Source organism: Clupea harengus, chromosome 17 (genome assembly GCF_900700415.2).
Source record: "Clupea harengus chromosome 17, Ch_v2.0.2, whole genome shotgun sequence".
Classification (NCBI taxonomy): Eukaryota; Metazoa; Chordata; class Actinopteri; order Clupeiformes; family Clupeidae; genus Clupea; species Clupea harengus.
The window spans coordinates 3,567,595-3,584,357 of NC_045168.1; the positions used below are offsets into that span (position 1 = coordinate 3,567,595).

The following is a 16,763-nucleotide window of genomic DNA, read 5'->3' on the forward strand; positions in this document are numbered from 1 at the left end:
TTGAATGCACCCAATTTGATGCATTATTATTTTGCATGCGTAATGGGTTTTCATTTTAACGTTTATTTCCAAGAAGGTGGAATTACTGTTAAACAAAAAACAACCATTTTGACAGCTAACATCAGGGCCTTTGAGACACAAGGTGTGTAACATGACAAAGAAATCCAACCATGACTAATTGTTTCACTGAAACGGCTGTGTATTTGCCTTTTTTTTATAAAATCTGTGATGACTGTGACTGTTTCCTCATTTACTCCCTTGAGTGCCTTGTTTCACATTAACCTCTCATAGATATTCTCAATATACAAATGATCTGTAAATAGTTAACCAAACGATTCGATATTTTCATGTTGTAAATATCCAATAAAGAACATGCTAGCTAGCTATTCTGCTTTACAAAGAGTTAAAATCCACGTGGTGCACCACCAATGCTACCTTCACTTTTTGTATTCCATTGACTATGCCATGTCTATGGACCACTCTATCGGCTTTAACGACGGTTTGCGACACTGCCGTGCGTGGATACTCAACTCTCCCGAGTGAGATACCGGTGGAGAGGCGCAGTTAGCAGGAAAATACCAGAGAAAGGGGTTGTTGTCCAGATAACACAGGTTTTCACCACAGACGTGCATCTCTTTCGATAATTATCAAAACACACGGTAAATGAGGACTCAAGGCTGAGCTTTGAAAAAGCAGCGCGAGGGAAGGCAACTAATTCTCTAACCGTGGCTGTTGAACTAAGTTGCCTCCCAAGCGACGCTTTAAAAGGAAGAGGGATCCAGATCAGACCATAACAACAGTGAAAATGGACTATGATTTCAAAGTGAAGCTGACAGGGGAACGAGAACGTGTCGAGGACCTGTTTGAATACGAAGGATGCAAAGTTGGCCGAGGGACGTACGGTCATGTGTACAAGGCGAAAAGAAAAGATGGGTGAGTTAATCTTAGCTAATGCTCTAACGTTAACGTTGGTTAACCTAGCAAGCTAGCTAGCTAAGGCCTCCGATTCGGGGTGATCTTTTCATTAAAATTAAAACTTCCCTGTCCTTTTTGTAGGTCTGCATGCATTGTTTACATAATTTCGTTTGTATTTGGCACAAGTCTTTATATGACAGGCTGGATTTCTTTTGATGTGGGGTTTAGCATTGTCAGTTGAATCAATACGTCAGCACCTGGATGATGGGGTTCGCTGTTGACCTGCGTGACAAAAGCGTTGGACTAACATGGGCACAGCACCTTCGTCTCAGTCAACCCACAGTGTCGGCGTAATGCTTTCAATTAGCCGTGCACTTAAGCGATCTACATGTTTTCGTAGCTAATTGTAGGGTCTTTGTGTAGCGGGTGTTCTCAAAGGAAACAGCAGTGTTTTCACTGTTCACGTGGGGATCGGGGATATATCTTTGCAGGAAGTGTTCAATCGTGTAGATTGATAAAGAAAGCGATATTTTTCAGTACCCATCACGGTTAATACATGTGGCGATGGTGGTGTTGGGAGGGGGTGTTCTTGTCATATCAGTGACAGGTGTAGATGTTGGTGATTATGCAAGGCCTCTGTGACCAGAGGGCTGTCACAAGGTGTCCCAAGGAGCAATGCAATGTTGGCCAAAAATTGTTTGCTAGTTTTATCAAATGAGTACGAAATGTGTACTTAATGCTACTCAGCCACTGGGAGTTTTGAGTTCAGTACATTTGTCATGTACAAACAACGATCGTTATCGACATAAAGATTTGACACTGAATGAGTTTGCATAGAGTTTGAATGTCTTATTGTGTGGTAATAAATATAAATGTAATGATTGATGCCGAAGGCCGATGCGGTCACGAGTGATGGAATCTTGATAAATGACTTGTTCATATTTAATGGAAACATTGTGAGATTTTCCACACACACTCAGAGAGAGAGAGCGAGTGAGAATCATGTGGTTTTGTGTCGAGTTCACTCTTCCTGAGATCACTGATTTCTTTATTACAGTTGCTGCTGGTCATATCATACGTGGCTGGTAATACCATGGTCATAACATAACGTCTCAAATAAATTGAATTCCTAATGTAGTTGTCCTTATCTACACATGTTTTGTGTCTCAACCTCAATGGACAACCTTTACAGATAAACTGATGTTTACTTTTTTAACTTTAGTTGTTTTTGTAACCATTACCCCCTAAGCATGCGATCTGTCTTATTCTCTGTAGTCCAGTGTGGCCTAGGCTAGACTAACTTGCAAATGGACATGATTGCGGTTCTGTTTCCTTGGGTGAGACTTACCCTGCAGACCCAAAAGCATAGGCATTAGCATCCAGACAGGCTGGCGGCCGAAACCTTGGTTAATGAATTTTAAGTGTTTTAAGATGTTTTGGTCTCACCATAGCAGCTGGCTGTTTATGAGCATTTAAAAGATAATTTGTTCTGCAGGAGTCGGACCAGGCTGAAGGAGGCACAACACATGTTTTAAGTGTGTGTGTGTGTGTGTGTGTGTGTGTGTGTGTGTGTGTGTGTGTGTGTGTGTGTGTGTGTGTGTGTGTGTGTGTGTGTCTGTCCGACTGTCTCTGTGTGCGTTATGTGTGTGTGCACCGTGTGATGGAGTGGATGTTTGCCAGCCTTTCTCCCGGTCCGGTATTGTCCTCTGTCTGTGTTCATTTCTCATCCTGTGCCAGAAAAAGTTCCCCTTGCCACGATGTTTGCCTATGAAGGTGTGCAGCCATAAAGCAACCTGGAGGCAATATGATCATTAAAACCTCTGTGCAAAGCCACAAATCTCCAGGCGCCTCCCTCCCTATGATTCCTTAATGTTTCCCATCATGCTATGTGCCCTGTGCTGTGTAATTCTGGCGAAGCCTGTCTGATTGGCCCTCTATCCCTCTGCAGGAAGGACGATAAAGACTATGCCCTTAAGCAGATTGAAGGCACTGGGATCTCTATGTCCGCCTGCCGAGAAATTGCAGTAAGTGTGTGCTTGGGTTGGTGCACGTATACATACTCTGAACATCAGTAAAGTATAGATAAATAGGATAGGTGTTGCCTGTGTAGGATAAGTCAACACGCAACACCGCTTTCTTCTCGTGACGCACCTATTTTATTACAAACTGACGTTCCAGACGTTCCAGAGTAGCTTTGTTAGAAAAGGAGGTACCATTTACAGAGAGAACATTGCAAGAACCAACCAATTAGGTGACTTTACAGGTGTTTCAATTAGTCGATATGACTGGTAAACAGCAAAGAGTCACTTGAACATCCACAATCACTAGATGAATTCATTTTCTTACATAGTTAGGCTAAGTAATAACAGTGTCCATGCATTACATTGTAAACACTGAGGTATGTCAGACAATGAAAGATCTATGACAATAAAAAGGTACACATTGCAAAACACATTCTTGACAATTTTGAAGTAAGATATGCTGTGTGTCACCCAGACAAGAATATTACAACATTACATTGGGTAAAAAAATCCATTAATATAGCTCTTTGTACTATACATCCAGAATGCTTTGCGGAGTGGTTCAAAGATATCTTTATATCCCTGCCTCTGTTGGGGGATTTTATTCTCTCCAAAAGAGGCAGGGATATAAATACCATTTTACTACAATGCGAAGCTTTTTGAATATATAATACTTTACTATATACCAACAAACCTACTCTGATGAAGGTCTGACTGACCATTTGATAATAAGATGCTGCGCTATGCATATATATATAAATATTTATACATCAGACAGATATATTATTTTACAACTTATTTGAAGTAACACATAATAGTTACTTCAGTAGTTATTGTTTCCTGTGTTTAAATATTTGATTTGATCGGATCTGTGGCACAGTATGCACTTTCTGCCTGTTTGAATGCTGTGCCAAGATGTGTGTGTGTGAGTGAGTGCATGTGTGTGTGTGTGTGTGTGTGTGTGTGTGTGTGTGTGTGTGTGTGTGTGTGTGTGTGTGCTTACGGAAGTTTGTGTTCTGAGTTGTCACCCTGTCTTTCGCAGCTGTTGAGAGAGCTGAAACACCCCAATGTGATCTCACTGCAGAAAGTGTTCCTGTCACATGCAGACCGTAAAGTCTGGCTGCTGTTCGACTACGCCGAGCATGACCTCTGGGTAACACACACACACACACACACACACACACACACACACACACAATTGTTGCAATTTGGTAATTACGTGAATTTTTCATTATATTATGCTATCACATTTACTATAGTAGGGCTACTTTCAATATCTTATAACATACCGGTACATAATTCCAATATATAGTCATCTGTTGTAGTTGTGTTGTAATATTTATTCATTAGTTTATTGTCGATTTTTTTTGGTTCTTTGCACCTCTCTCTCTGAGTCACACACACACACACACACACACACACTTAAACTCTTAAAATACACACACACACACACACACACACACACACACACACACACACACACACACACACACACACACACACACACAGAGTGCATGCTTTCTCACACACTAATGACTTCTCTCTTCCAGCACATCATTAAGTTCCACAGAGCCTCCAAGGCCAATAAGAAGCCACTGCAGTTGCCCAGAGGCATGGTCAAGTCCCTGCTCTACCAGATCCTGGATGGCATCCACTACCTACACACCAACTGGGTCCTGCACAGAGACCTGGTGAGAGGGGAACTAAATACTCCTAAAAACTAATTGCATTGCCTTTTCCTTTGTTGTGGTGCTAAAGAGTTCTTCCCACTAACTGGGTACTGCACAGCAGGCCCGCTGTGTGTCTTGCTCGAGTCCGGGGGTAAAATGATCTCCAAGAACCATCATTTTACTGGTTAGACGTGCTTTTGGGTACGTTTAGTTTAGCCTCTAAGACCTGCATCAAAAGATACACTTCTGTCAAATTCAGGGTGGTGGGGATGTTTGAATTGCAGTTTTCATTCTTTGGGTTCCCACCAGAGGGCCTTTATGACGAGGCATTTTTTGGTGGTCCAATAACCTCTTTGTCTTTGTTGTTGTTGTTGTTTTTGCCTATATTGCCTATATTATTGACTAGTTGATGTTGGTATTTATAGAAACCGGCTAACATCCTGGTGATGGGGGAGGGTCCAGAGCGAGGACGTGTGAAAATTGGTATGAGCCGGTTCTGTCCCGACTAGTCTGGACACACACACACACACACACACACACACACACACACACACACACACACACACACACACACACACACACATAGCACTAACCCTCCTGTTTACATCCCTGTTTAAGATTATGGATTAATCTAGGGTCTGGTTTACTGCCTCTTATTTTGTGTACGGTTTTGTGTATTTCTGCTTTTCTAAACTTAGGGCTCATACTGTTCAGAACAAATTCTCAAAGGGACAATAAAGGTTTTTCATCATCATCGTCATCATCATCTCCACGGTGACACTATTATGAATGTGTGTGTTCTGTTGTTTGTTTGTCTCCCCCTGTGCAGCGGATATGGGCTTTGCGCGGCTCTTTAACTCACCACTGAAGCCTTTAGCAGATTTGGACCCTGTGGTGGTCACCTTCTGGTACCGGGCGCCCGAGCTACTGCTGGGAGCCAGGCACTACACCAAAGCAATCGGTGTGTGTGTGTGTGTGTGTGTGTGTGTGTGTGTGTGTGTGTGTGTGTGTGTGTACGCGTGTGTGTACGTGGGTACCAAAGCCATCAGTGTGTGTGTGTGTATGTATAGACGTGTCGTGTACCAAAGCCATCAGTGTGTGTGCACAGGCGTGCCTCACAACAAAGCCACCAGAGGATTCGGATTTCTGTGTGTTTGTGTGTGTGTGCGCACGTGCATATTTGCACTGAAGTCATTGATGATTGGGGGTTTTGGTGTGTCAGTGTTGGAGGGTGTGTTTATATATATATATATGTGTGTGTGTGTGTGTGTGTGTGTCACTCAAATACTGTACCAAATCCATCGGTGAGGTGTGTGTGTGTGTGTGTGTTTAAGCATATCTCTCTTTGTGTTTGAGTGCTTGCATTGGTGCACTAATAAACTACCACCATTAGACTGCACGATATCCTGACTCATTGTCGGCCCATCGTCTGAGACTCTCCCTGCTCGTTCCTCAGATATCTGGGCGATTGGCTGTATCTTTGCAGAACTGTTGACGTCAGAGCCCATATTCCACTGTCGACAGGAGGACATCAAAACCAGTAATCCGTACCACCACGACCAACTGGACCGCATCTTCAACGTCATGGGCTTCCCTGCAGGTTCGTACACAGCCCACTGAAAACTGTGTTTATCTCTGATTCAGCACAGCTGTGACCACTGCTATGCTCCTGTGGTCTGGATGTGGTTTCATTCATGTTTACTCAGGCAGTAAGTGCAGTAATTATTAAAGTATTTAAGTGTGTTTGGGATCCTCTTAATGCTATTCAGCTGACATGTGACTAGTCCATTTGTAGACATTTGAAATAGTTAAATGTAAGGCATACATTTTAACAGTGCATAATGTTCCTGACTCTACTCTAGTGCTTTTAACATGACATAGTTTCCTCCCTGCCATAATGATCTGCATCCACACACCTGGAAATGCTACACTGAGCCTGTTTTGCTTTTGCTAGTTGCTGCTAATTGGCCAGCTAAGAGACTAAGAGACTGTGGTCCATCTAGGCCTAGCCACTGTAGCTCCATGCTCTGATAGTTCTGCAGTACTGTGGTGGCATGCTGCTAATCTGTCTAGGGCCTCTCTCCACTGCTGCTTGTAGAGAAGGACTGGGAGGATATTAAGAAGATGCCAGAACACTCCACGCTCATGAAAGACTTCAGAAGGAACACGTGAGTACCTGCTATCTCTGTCTCTTTCTCTCTGTTGGTGAGAGATTTTCAGTCTTCCTCTTTTTTTTTCTTTCTTTTTTTCCTTATTTATTTCCTCTTTTTCTTTTTGTCTCCTTGTCATGTTTTTTTCCTCTTTTCCCAGGTACACGAACTGCAGCCTCATTAAGTACATGGAGAAGCATAAAGTCAAACCTGACAGCAAAGCATTCCACTTGGTGAGAGTCAGACAGTACAAACACTCCCCAAGCCTCTTAACATGCCACACACAGACACTCTCTCCCTCACACACACACACACACACACACACACACACACACACACACACACACACACACACACACACACACACACACACACACACACTACATAGCCATCACCATCTTGAGTTTATGTAGCTCTGATATAACTTACAGCTTTCGATGTCATCTAACACGTAATTCCAATTGTGTGTGGGGGGTGGGTCACAATAAAACCTGTGCAGGAATATAATGGTGATATGGTCTTTATGCACACACACAGGATTAGCATGTTCAATAGATACCCTCTCCGGGCCAGTCTTTATGTGGCCAGCGAGGGCAGGGTGGACATACTCCCACTGAGTTGTCATTCCTGAGTGATGTGTTGGTTTGGTGCTCTCCTCCAGCTGCAGAAGCTGCTGACGATGGACCCCATCCGCAGGATAACGTCTGAGCAGGCCATGCAGGACCCTTACTTCCTGGAGGAGCCGCTGCCCACCTCTGAGTGAGTGAACCCCCGACCATAGAACCGTGCAATCCGGCACGGAGTTCTCACAAGTACCAGGAAGTTCTTTGCTTTGACACAATTCAAGGACTTAAACATCAGTAAAAGTTAATTTTCGGTAAACAATTCATTTTCTTCTCGCAGGCCAGTCTTAAAGACACTCTAATGACTAGTATCATGTCATGTCTAGCCTCCAGGAGGATTTAATCAGTATTTAAGATGTTCATGATGGTTTGCGGAGTTCACCATTAAAATGGTGGGATTGTGTCACCATAACTAATTGTGCTGTGGTATAATGGGATAATAGAATAAATGTGCGGCAAATGTCACTGAAAGTGTTGAGTACCAGCCAGTCATCCAGGAGATGACAAAGCACAGACTCTCCTAGACCTACTCCTCTGCCGGCACTCCCCAACACAAGGCTCCATCGAATGGGCCCGCATACTATTAACTCACAGGAACATTAGTTTTGGAATGCTATCCCTCAGTCAATAACCAACAGTCTCATTGATTACAGTTTAATTCATTTATTTTATTTACTGCATGCGTGAAGCAGTGTGTTGTGGAAATACAATGACCAACCGGTGAATAGCTGGATTCGATCCAACTCATTGACATATTTTAAACACATTTATGAAGATTCGGCTAAAAGTAATAAGTCTGGGTGTGTCCATCAGGTGTGATATGTGAATTAAGAATGGGCATTCCTAATCAAGGGCGGAGTTGTGAACAGCTGTGGGTTCAAAATGTAAGGTTGCCGAGGCAACAAACTTGTAATGGAATCTCAGCAAATGTGATTTGATGCAGATAAGCCCAATTCCATCAACCTTAATTGCTTTATACCCTATGTGAATAGAGAGGTACCCCTTTTAATTGAATTTCAAGTGTTTCCACTCAAGATTTTCAATTTGATTGGTCCAAATTTGCCATCAAAACTGTGATGGAAGCCCAGCTGATGACTCTGAGCAGCCAGAGTTAATGGAGCTCAGGGCTAGTGGGCTAGCTATTGGATTTCTAATTAGTTCACTCCACTTGGCTCCGCTTCCTGATGGACTGATCTCTGATCTGTGTGTGTGTGTGTGTCTCTCAGTGTGTTCGCTGGCTGCCAGATCCCCTACCCAAAAAGGGAATTCCTAACTGAGGAGGAGCCAGAGGATAAGGCAGACAAAGTAAGACGTCTAAATCACCCTGCTGCATTTGAATGAGGAACTGTGTGTGCGTGTGCGTGTGCGTGTGCGTGTGCGTGCTTTGTGAAGTGATGCTGACGTGTGTGTGTGTGTGTGTGTGTGTGTGTGTGTGTGTGTGTGTGTGTGTGTGTGTGTGGAGTTGCTGAAGTTTTGGGAGCACAAGAGCGAGTGCATGTACTAAAGACTGAGTGAGTCTTTGTGAGAGTGAAAAGACACACAACGCGTCTCTGGTCTTGTCGAATGGAACATGCATATGTATAAGTTGGTTTGTTTTTCTGTGGTGTTGAAATTGCAGAAAAACCAGCAGCAACAACAGGGGAACAACCACACCAATGGGGCGGGACATACTGGTAACGTTGACAACAGCCACGCCCAGGGCCCACCTCTGAAGAAGGTGCGTGTGGTACCGCCCACTACCTCAAGTGGCCTGATCATGACCTCAGACTACCAGGTACCACACACTCGTGTACACTATCTTACGGACGCTTGGCTCGGACCATGGTGACATGAAGGGGAGGCCACGCGCAGATTGTAAATGAAAACCAATTTATTAAATGAGTAAAGAATATAAAGAACATCATTATAGTGGGAGACAAAACATACGTGTAGCGCAAGTGAGTGTCTAGGGGTCTCAAGCAAAAACAAAAACTCAAATGCCGTTGGAGAGGAGGGGAGAACAGCCAGAGTGGGGAGAGCAGGCCTCTTATCCAGCCTCTTATAGCAAAGATTATCAAAAATGTCCCCTCTGTGTACGTGTCAAAAGTACAATTATGAACCGTATTTAAAGGATTGCTATAGTAACTGACCTCTGTTGTCATAATAATAACTGACCTGTTGTGGTTCTCCTTCACAGCGCACCAATCCACTTGCTGCCTATCAGAACCCAGGACCAAGCACATCGCTGCCCCAGAACAGCATGGGATACTCCTCTACCTCCCAGCAGCCTCCGCAGTACTCCCACCAGACCCACCGCTACTGAGCCGCACCCTCCCCAGCCCTCTTCCTCCTCAAATCCCTCCTCTTCCTCCTCCTGGCCACACCCAGCCCAGCCATGGTCCCGCCCTCACAGCGCCCAGCAGGGAGAATGTATGGAGGGAGGAGGGGTGATTCTGAGCGTGTGCAGAATCTAGCAGGAACAACCCCATCCACTTCCATAACCCCCCGTCCCTGACCAAGACCTGACCCCCACACACCTCCGTACCCACCTCCTTGCCGGTCCCTGCCCATGCACGATGGGCCCTTACCTGGGGCGAGTGCCCATAGCTCGACTCAACTCTGCCAATAAGAAAACATTACAAACATCATCATGACAACCAACACAACACCACCAATACAGTAACAAAAAGAGAAAGCTACAACCGGACTTTGTCATTGCCTATACAAGAAAAACTAATAAAAATGAAAACAAATACACACACGCACAGAAAAAAAAAAAGATAAAACTTGCTGGAAGAAAACAGAGGTGACCAGTTTCCCCTGTTTGTGGTTTTACATCATCGCTGCAAGTGTGTGACCATTTTCTGTCTTTTTTTTTTTCTTCTCAAGAAGTGGAAATAAATTGCCCCACAAAGTGGTACTTAATTGCTACACGCAAAATGGAGGATGGCCCTGACTTGAGGAACCGGAGGTCAGCCACCACCAAAGCCCCCCTCTGGCCGAGCTGGACTTCCTCTTCCTTTGTGAGGGTCCTGTGGCTTCTTTGAGACTAAAGCTGCTATGTGACTGCCAGCGGGGACGGAGCGTCGTCCGTCCCTCCGTCTGCCGGTCTCCCTGCCTGCCCCCACTTACACAGTCACTCACACACACACACAAACAAACACACACACACACACAGGCGATCGCCGGGGGCCCAACTCTCTGTGCAGAAGCTGCTGCAAAATGGAGCATGCTGAGAGGATCTAGCGCCCTCTGCTGGACAATACTGGTTATGGGCTTTATTAAGAAAGAAACTTGATTTTAGTAGTTTATAATTTAATACCTTTTGACTTTTTTGTTTTAACGTTAGAAATGGCAAGCAGCTTCCGTTTTGCTGCGAGAGCAGCAGATGTGCGCGGTGGATAAGCCTTAGAACTTCAAAAACCAGTATGCGTGGACGTATGGAACATGCATTGGACTGTATTGTATTGAACTATTTTACATGAAGCAAATATCCTGACAATAAAAGTGGAAACGTTAAAACTGGAAGCGTGGTGGTTTGTCTCTGGTTCGGTTTGCACGGAAGCCCACTGGGGATTCTGTCGGTAGTAGCCCGGCTTTCTAATGCTACAAACATGTAACAGTGAAGTGCTCATGTTAAGCTGTGTGTAGGCTCGTTCGCCAGGAATAGAAGTGTCTTCAATAATGGAACAATCCCTCTCCATCCTTATTACGCTAACTCTTACGCGCGCGCGTGCGCGCCCACACACATACTCAGAATCACTCTCTCTCACACACACACACACACACTAACACTTGCATAAGTAAACATGTATGGCCATCAAGTGATTCGGTATTTCAACGATGTAGAGGGCTAAATTAAAGCGATGGATACGCCTTGAAGCTATTCAGACTAATCAAGTACTATTTATACTGACCTCATCCTTATGTGTGGATGGCAAAATAATTTACGGAATAGGCCTACATTCCCTAATACAAGCCCCAAATGGAAAAATCCACAGAATTAAGACCTTAAATTGTACAAATGCCAAACCGTGGGCTGAAAATATTTAAACCGTTAGAATTACAGCTTGAGAGGCCAAGTATGATCTGGTAAAACCGGCATGGTTTGCAAATCTGCGAGTGCCTCACATTTCTCACCAGCCATAACCCACCCTCTGCTGGCCTGCCCGACGCTTAGTCAGGGAAAGTCATGTGTCACTCATTATTTGCCACGACTATGATTGGTTTGCTGGAGCGTGGTCGCGCCTTAAATCCCCATTTGGTATTGCTGATTGGTGGCGTCTGGTGGTAGGTCCCGCCTCTGTCAGGATTGTTTAGAGTGGTCAGACTACTGAGGACACAGGATGGCAGCCCGGACCGTAGTCTCGCTGGACATGCTTGCGAATTGAATTCTACCTGAAGAATTGACTACTGGTGAGTTTTAATAAATCATGTCTGTCGCTTTAACATCGTTCGTTCTTTGATTGTGTATTCAGCTCTATGTGTTGGCATAGACAAATGATGCTCTGTGATTTTATTCAGACGTCCAAACTACAAGATGTCAGCGGGTAGCGGATAGCACCCCCACTTGACTCAATGTTTATTCAGAGATTAGTCGCCGATTCCCCTATCCCTCGCACCTACTGTATTTAAAATACGTGATTCAATCAATGGAAAGCTAAAAATATAGCGCATCCTATTCATCTAATATTGTTCCCGTTAACTCGCCAAGAGAAGAAAAAAAGTTATTGACTGACCACGCTTTAGGCGCAGCATATAGAGGATGAACTGATTCCGTTTCTGATCAACAAAAATTCTATGTCGGTCGTGGACAGCAATTGTGCGGACCTCAGATTGATCGTGGTCACCATCGGCTCGGTGTTATTGTGCCAAGGATATTTGCGGTGGGGCGCTTCGGGCTGGTTGAGAGTGTGTGTGTGCGCCGTTCTGTCTCTCATTACGACTGCTTAAACTACTGCACTGATGAGTCGCTGATTTGCGTTCGAGTATAGTCACCTCATGTCAGTCTCCTTCCTAAAATTATTTGAATGGTCAAAAATACCCCAAACCAGGGGTATGTCACCACATTGCCCAGCACGTTTAACTAACGCATTCGGCTTTAGCCTATAGTCTAATATGACACTTTTCAGACAAGGCATTTAAGTGCTTTCAGGTGGTATTTTTGTAGTGGAATGAATACAAATGTTCTTATTTCGTCGGACAAGGTTTTCCCTCATTCTTTAAACTGGTGGCATGTCAAGTCCTCATCACGCCTGACGTTTCCGCCATGAAATATTGATGTGATTTTACGACGAGCGCGCTGCTGTAGCTGTGCTTGGCTGAATTGGTAATGCTCTTTCTGTTCCGACCTTAATGGAGTTCCTGCGTTGGGAGGGTAAAGCGTCCTGTGGAGGTCTCTCTCTTGTTCGTGAGGAGTGGTTCGGGCCTAAGGGAGAGATGGAGACAGGAAGCCTACCATCTCCCATGGGCTGACAGGATGGACCTCTGGCTGAGTTCAAAGGCTGGGCTAGCAAAGGGTCTCCATGATTGGGCCATAACATAGCCAACCACTAACATCCCCAACAACCCATCCACTAACCTGCACTTACTGTGAGGTTGTCTTTGTATTTGTGTGTGTGTGTGCATGTGTGTGTGGGAAAGTAAATGTGGTGGGGAGCTGAGTCTAGCCATGCATTTGTTTCACCGAGCTGAATCATTGTGTGTGTTGGTCCAGCCTGTATGTGTGCTAACAGACAGGAGTTGTCAGTAAGAGCTGGCACAGGCCTTGGGAAATGGCTGTGTGTGTTGGGGGGGGCGAGTGAGAGGCAACCTTAAAGAAGGTCGGAGAGATGGGGGGGGGGGGGGGGGCTGGGATGGCATGCATGGGAGAGCTCTTCTGTTGCCGTGTGAACCGAGCGCCCATTGTCCCAGGAACCTTTGAGAGTGGCTTCCCCGAGGTCCCTGTTCCCCCTCCCCCAACACACCATTCTCTCTGTCACACACACACACACACACACACACACACACAGACAGATGCTCTCTTCCTCAGCCTTGCTTCTCCCTGATCTTATTATCTTACTTACATCTTTGCCTTTACTTTCAAAACACAAATGTTGCTAATTTATTTCTCCCCGATAATTACATATTCACTCTCTCTCTCTCGCTTTCCCTCTCCCTCTCGGTCCCCCTCTTTCCCACCCACATTCACTTTCTCTCTCTCTCTCGCTCTCTCTCTGCATTTCTCTCTCCCTCTCTCTTTATCACACTCCCCTTTCCTTTGTCTGCTCCCAGTGTTGCCCTCCCAGCACTCCCTAATTCAATACAGTATGTGATAATTGTGGGCTGTGTGGCTGGGCGGCCCATTGAGCTGGAGCGAAGGCTAGGGCTTGGGCGCGCTAACAGCTTGCAGCGCTCACTCTCTTGGCCAGTGTGAAGCCCGCAGACCCACGCTTTTACTTCATTAGGCGGCGACAATGGCTCTCGCAGCTTGGGGCCTAATTGCATGTTGGCCGTGATTTCTTTTCCGCCCAGGCACTGGCTGGCTGTATTTGCCTGCGCCCAGTCTGATTCGTTATATGTGGTTGTTAACACACTGTAGCCAGAGTCATGGGAGCAGGCCATGTGAACTCTCTCTGTGTGTGTGTGTGTGTGTGTGTGTGTGTGTGTGTGTGTGTGTGTGTGTGTGTGTGTGTGTGTGTGTGTGTAAAACGCTCTCTCTCTCTCTCTCTCTCTCTGTTTTGCTGTGTTCTGACTTCGTGTTGACTTCTCTCAAGTGGGATTTTTGTGAGACATTTTGTGTGGCAGCTGTTGGTGTGTGGTGGGGGGTTGTGGCCATGTCACGCTTGTGTGTGTGTGTGTGTGTGGGTGTGTGGCTGGGGAAAACAGTGTGAGATATGTCCTGCTGAGAGGGGTGTGTTTTTCTGTTTTCTCTGAGACTTGTGTGGGGTGATGTTTAGCATCATGTGTCTGATGAGACCACCATTTGCTGTTTGGTTAACAAACCTACCCCCCCTACTCTAACCTACACAATACTCTCCACTTTGTTTGCAGTCAAAGTCAATTCTATTTAGGTCTGGAGTTTAATATACTCTTTGTTTATCTTCAGCACTGTCAACTTTCGTTTTAAGTTCATGCAAAGGTCTGTGATTCATTGGTATGGGTGGATCCATTGTTTGAAAAGACAACCATTCAATTCATCCGGAGCAACAAATAAAAAGCTCCAGACAGAGAGCAGGAGACAAAGCCTAATTAAATAAGCACTATTGTCAACCTACAGAAGACTTTATGATCAGTTACAATGTTGAATTCAACCATGGCAGTCCAGACAACACAGTAAAATTGAAGAATGTCAAAGCATTTTTAATTTTGTGTCAGCAGCATTGTAGCATATTGGGTCAGGTGGATACAATAGCCTACTGCTTTTAATAGTATCATATTGATAGCAGATGCTTTGATTTTCTCAAAAATCAATAGCTTTGCACTGTGGAAACGCGTGTGATTAACACTCCTGTAATTTAGCCATGTATGCCATTCATGGCCGTCTGTGTTAACAGCAAGGGCTATTTTGTTTTCAAGCATGATTCCTGTCTTGATATTGTAGAGGGGGAACAGAACTATGAAGTATTTCATCTTTTTGAAGCTATAGTTACATGGAAGAGGAACTCTAACTTTTCATTGTTTAAGTCTAAGCCTGTATTCTGTAGTCCTCTACAGATATCATGGCTGCTGTTGTGTTCAGCTGAGGGGTACAGACTATATAGTTCTGCTGAAACCACAAAGCCAGGTTATGCATAGTTCATTTCTGGCTTCAAGGCAAGTCCATTGTTCACTCCCATGTCCATTATAACTTAGCCAAGAAAGATGAGTGGGAGTTCCTCAGTGACCATAAGTCACACAACCAACTGTGGCTTGTGGTGTATAAGCAAAAAAAAAGAACATGAACTCCATCACGGACGTGTGTGTGTGTGAGTGATTATGTCACATTCATGTAGGTATTAGTGTAAATGGGGTGTGGCATAGAGCCTGCTCTCGTGTGTGTGTGTGTGTGTGTGTGTGTGTGTGTGTGTGTGTGTGTGTGTGTGTGTGTGTGTGTGTGTGTGTGTGTGTGTGTGTGTGTGTGAGTGTGTTGCTTTATTGTTCTAGCCTATTGGGAAGACAGGAAGTGGGAAGAGATGTGACGGGGAGGAACAGGAAGCAGGAAGCTGGGTGGAGAGAGGAAAAACAGGAAGTGGTAAGTGGGGCAGATAAGATGGCCTCTTCGTCTTCAAACCCCCTTACATCTCCACCAATCTCTGCAACAAAAGGGATTGATGGCTGTTTGCGGTTCTATTTGCCTAAAAGTAAGATCAAGACAACCTCAGCAACAAAGCCTTCGATAACTCTCCATGAGCGTAACACACATTGCTCCACTGGTCGCTGAAAGTGATCATGTAGACTGGTCTTGGTATATGAAAACCTTCTCTGGCACCGGCTGGACCAGTATCGCAGTGTGGACCAGCCTTAAAGGTACCCAGAGTAGAACTCACTTTCTGGGGCATCAACAGGGTGAAAGCTGGCCCTGAAAGTAAGAATTATTATCTGCGTGTATTATTATCTTACCTATATTATTATCTTACCAATATTATTATCTTAACTGTTTTATCTGAGTTTGCTGGCTTATTTCAGAGGTCAACAAAGTAACTTTTCATAAACATTCCAATAACAAATTGGCAGATATTTTATTGGGTAGGAAATGACACACAAGGACACACTGTGTTCTTCTGGCAATGAAAGATGTAACCATAAGTGTTGTGGGTTTGCGGGTGTGTTGGCAATGAAAGATGTAACCATAAGTGCTGTGGTTTTGCGGGTGTGTTGGCAATGAGACATGTAACTGTAAGTGTTGTGGTTTTGCGGGTGTGTTGGCAATGAGACATGTAACCGTACGTGTTGTGGTTTTGTGGGTGTGTTGGCAATGAGACATGTAACCGTAAGTGTTGTGGTTTTGCGGGTGTGTTGGCAATGAGACATGTAACCGTAAGTGTTGTGGTTTTGCGGGTGTATTGGCAATGAAAGATGTAACCATAAGTGTTGTGGGTTTGTGGGTGTGTTGGTAATGAGACATGTAACCGTACGTGTTGTGGTGTTGTGGGTGTGTTGGCAATGAGACATGTAACCGTACGTGTTGTGGGTTTGCGGGTGTGTTGGCAATGAAAGATGTAACCATAAGTGTTGTGGTTTTGCGGGTGTACTGGCAATGAGAGATGTAACCGTACGTGTTGTGGTTTTGTGGGTGTGTTGGCAATGAAAGATGTAACCATAAGTGTTGTGGTGTTGTGGGTACATTGGCAATGAGAGATGTAACCATAAGTGTTGTGGGTTTGTGGGTGTGTTGGCAATGAGAGATGTAACCGTACGTGTTGTGGGTTTGTGGGTACATTGGCA

The 16,763-nt window shown here is 44.8% G+C and overlaps 2 protein-coding genes across 6 annotated transcripts in view; both read left to right on the forward strand.

Moving 5' to 3' along the window:
- The first annotated feature begins 460 nt into the window (after positions 1-460).
- cdk8 (cyclin-dependent kinase 8) lies at positions 461-10,880 on the forward strand. 3 transcript variants are annotated; one of them, XM_031584065.2, is made up of 13 exons: positions 461-933; positions 2,864-2,939; positions 3,979-4,089; positions 4,487-4,627; positions 5,032-5,089; positions 5,436-5,567; positions 6,063-6,206; positions 6,705-6,774; positions 6,917-6,989; positions 7,418-7,515; positions 8,606-8,684; positions 8,989-9,096; positions 9,556-10,880. In XM_031584065.2, exons 1-13 carry the CDS (start codon positions 806-808, stop codon positions 9,679-9,681), a joined length of 1,344 nt encoding a protein of 447 aa, XP_031439925.1. In that variant the 5' UTR covers positions 461-805; the 3' UTR covers positions 9,682-10,880. The 3 variants fall into 3 exon arrangements, with proteins under 3 accessions (XP_031439925.1, XP_031439924.1, XP_012671723.1); XM_031584064.2 differs by having other exon boundaries at positions 8,998-9,153; XM_012816269.3 differs by having other exon boundaries at positions 462-933; positions 8,989-9,153.
- Positions 10,881-11,629: 749 nt separating this feature from the next.
- Positions 11,630-16,763, forward strand: part of wasf3b (WASP family member 3b) — an 18,842-nt gene continuing 13,708 nt past the window's right edge. For 2 of the 3 annotated variants that reach the window (XM_031583750.2, XM_012816133.3), the window contains exon 1: positions 11,630-11,774. The gene's annotated coding sequence lies outside the window, so the exon portion shown is untranslated. Of the gene's footprint in view, positions 11,775-15,426; positions 15,846-16,763 lie in introns of those variants that run through there. The other variant, XM_031583751.2, reaches the window with a different exon arrangement.

Coding starts and splice junctions, on each gene's coding strand:
- cdk8 (XM_012816269.3), top strand. CDS start 806: ATGGACTATGATTTCAAAGTGAAGCTGACAGGGGAACGAGAACGTGTC. Junction 5,090..5,435: donor GCGAGGACGTGTGAAAATTG/GTATGAGCCGGT, acceptor CCCCCTGTGCAG/CGGATATGGGCTTTGCGCGG. Junction 8,685..8,988: donor CAGAGGATAAGGCAGACAAA/GTAAGACGTCTA, acceptor TCTGTGGTGTTG/AAATTGCAGAAAAACCAGCA.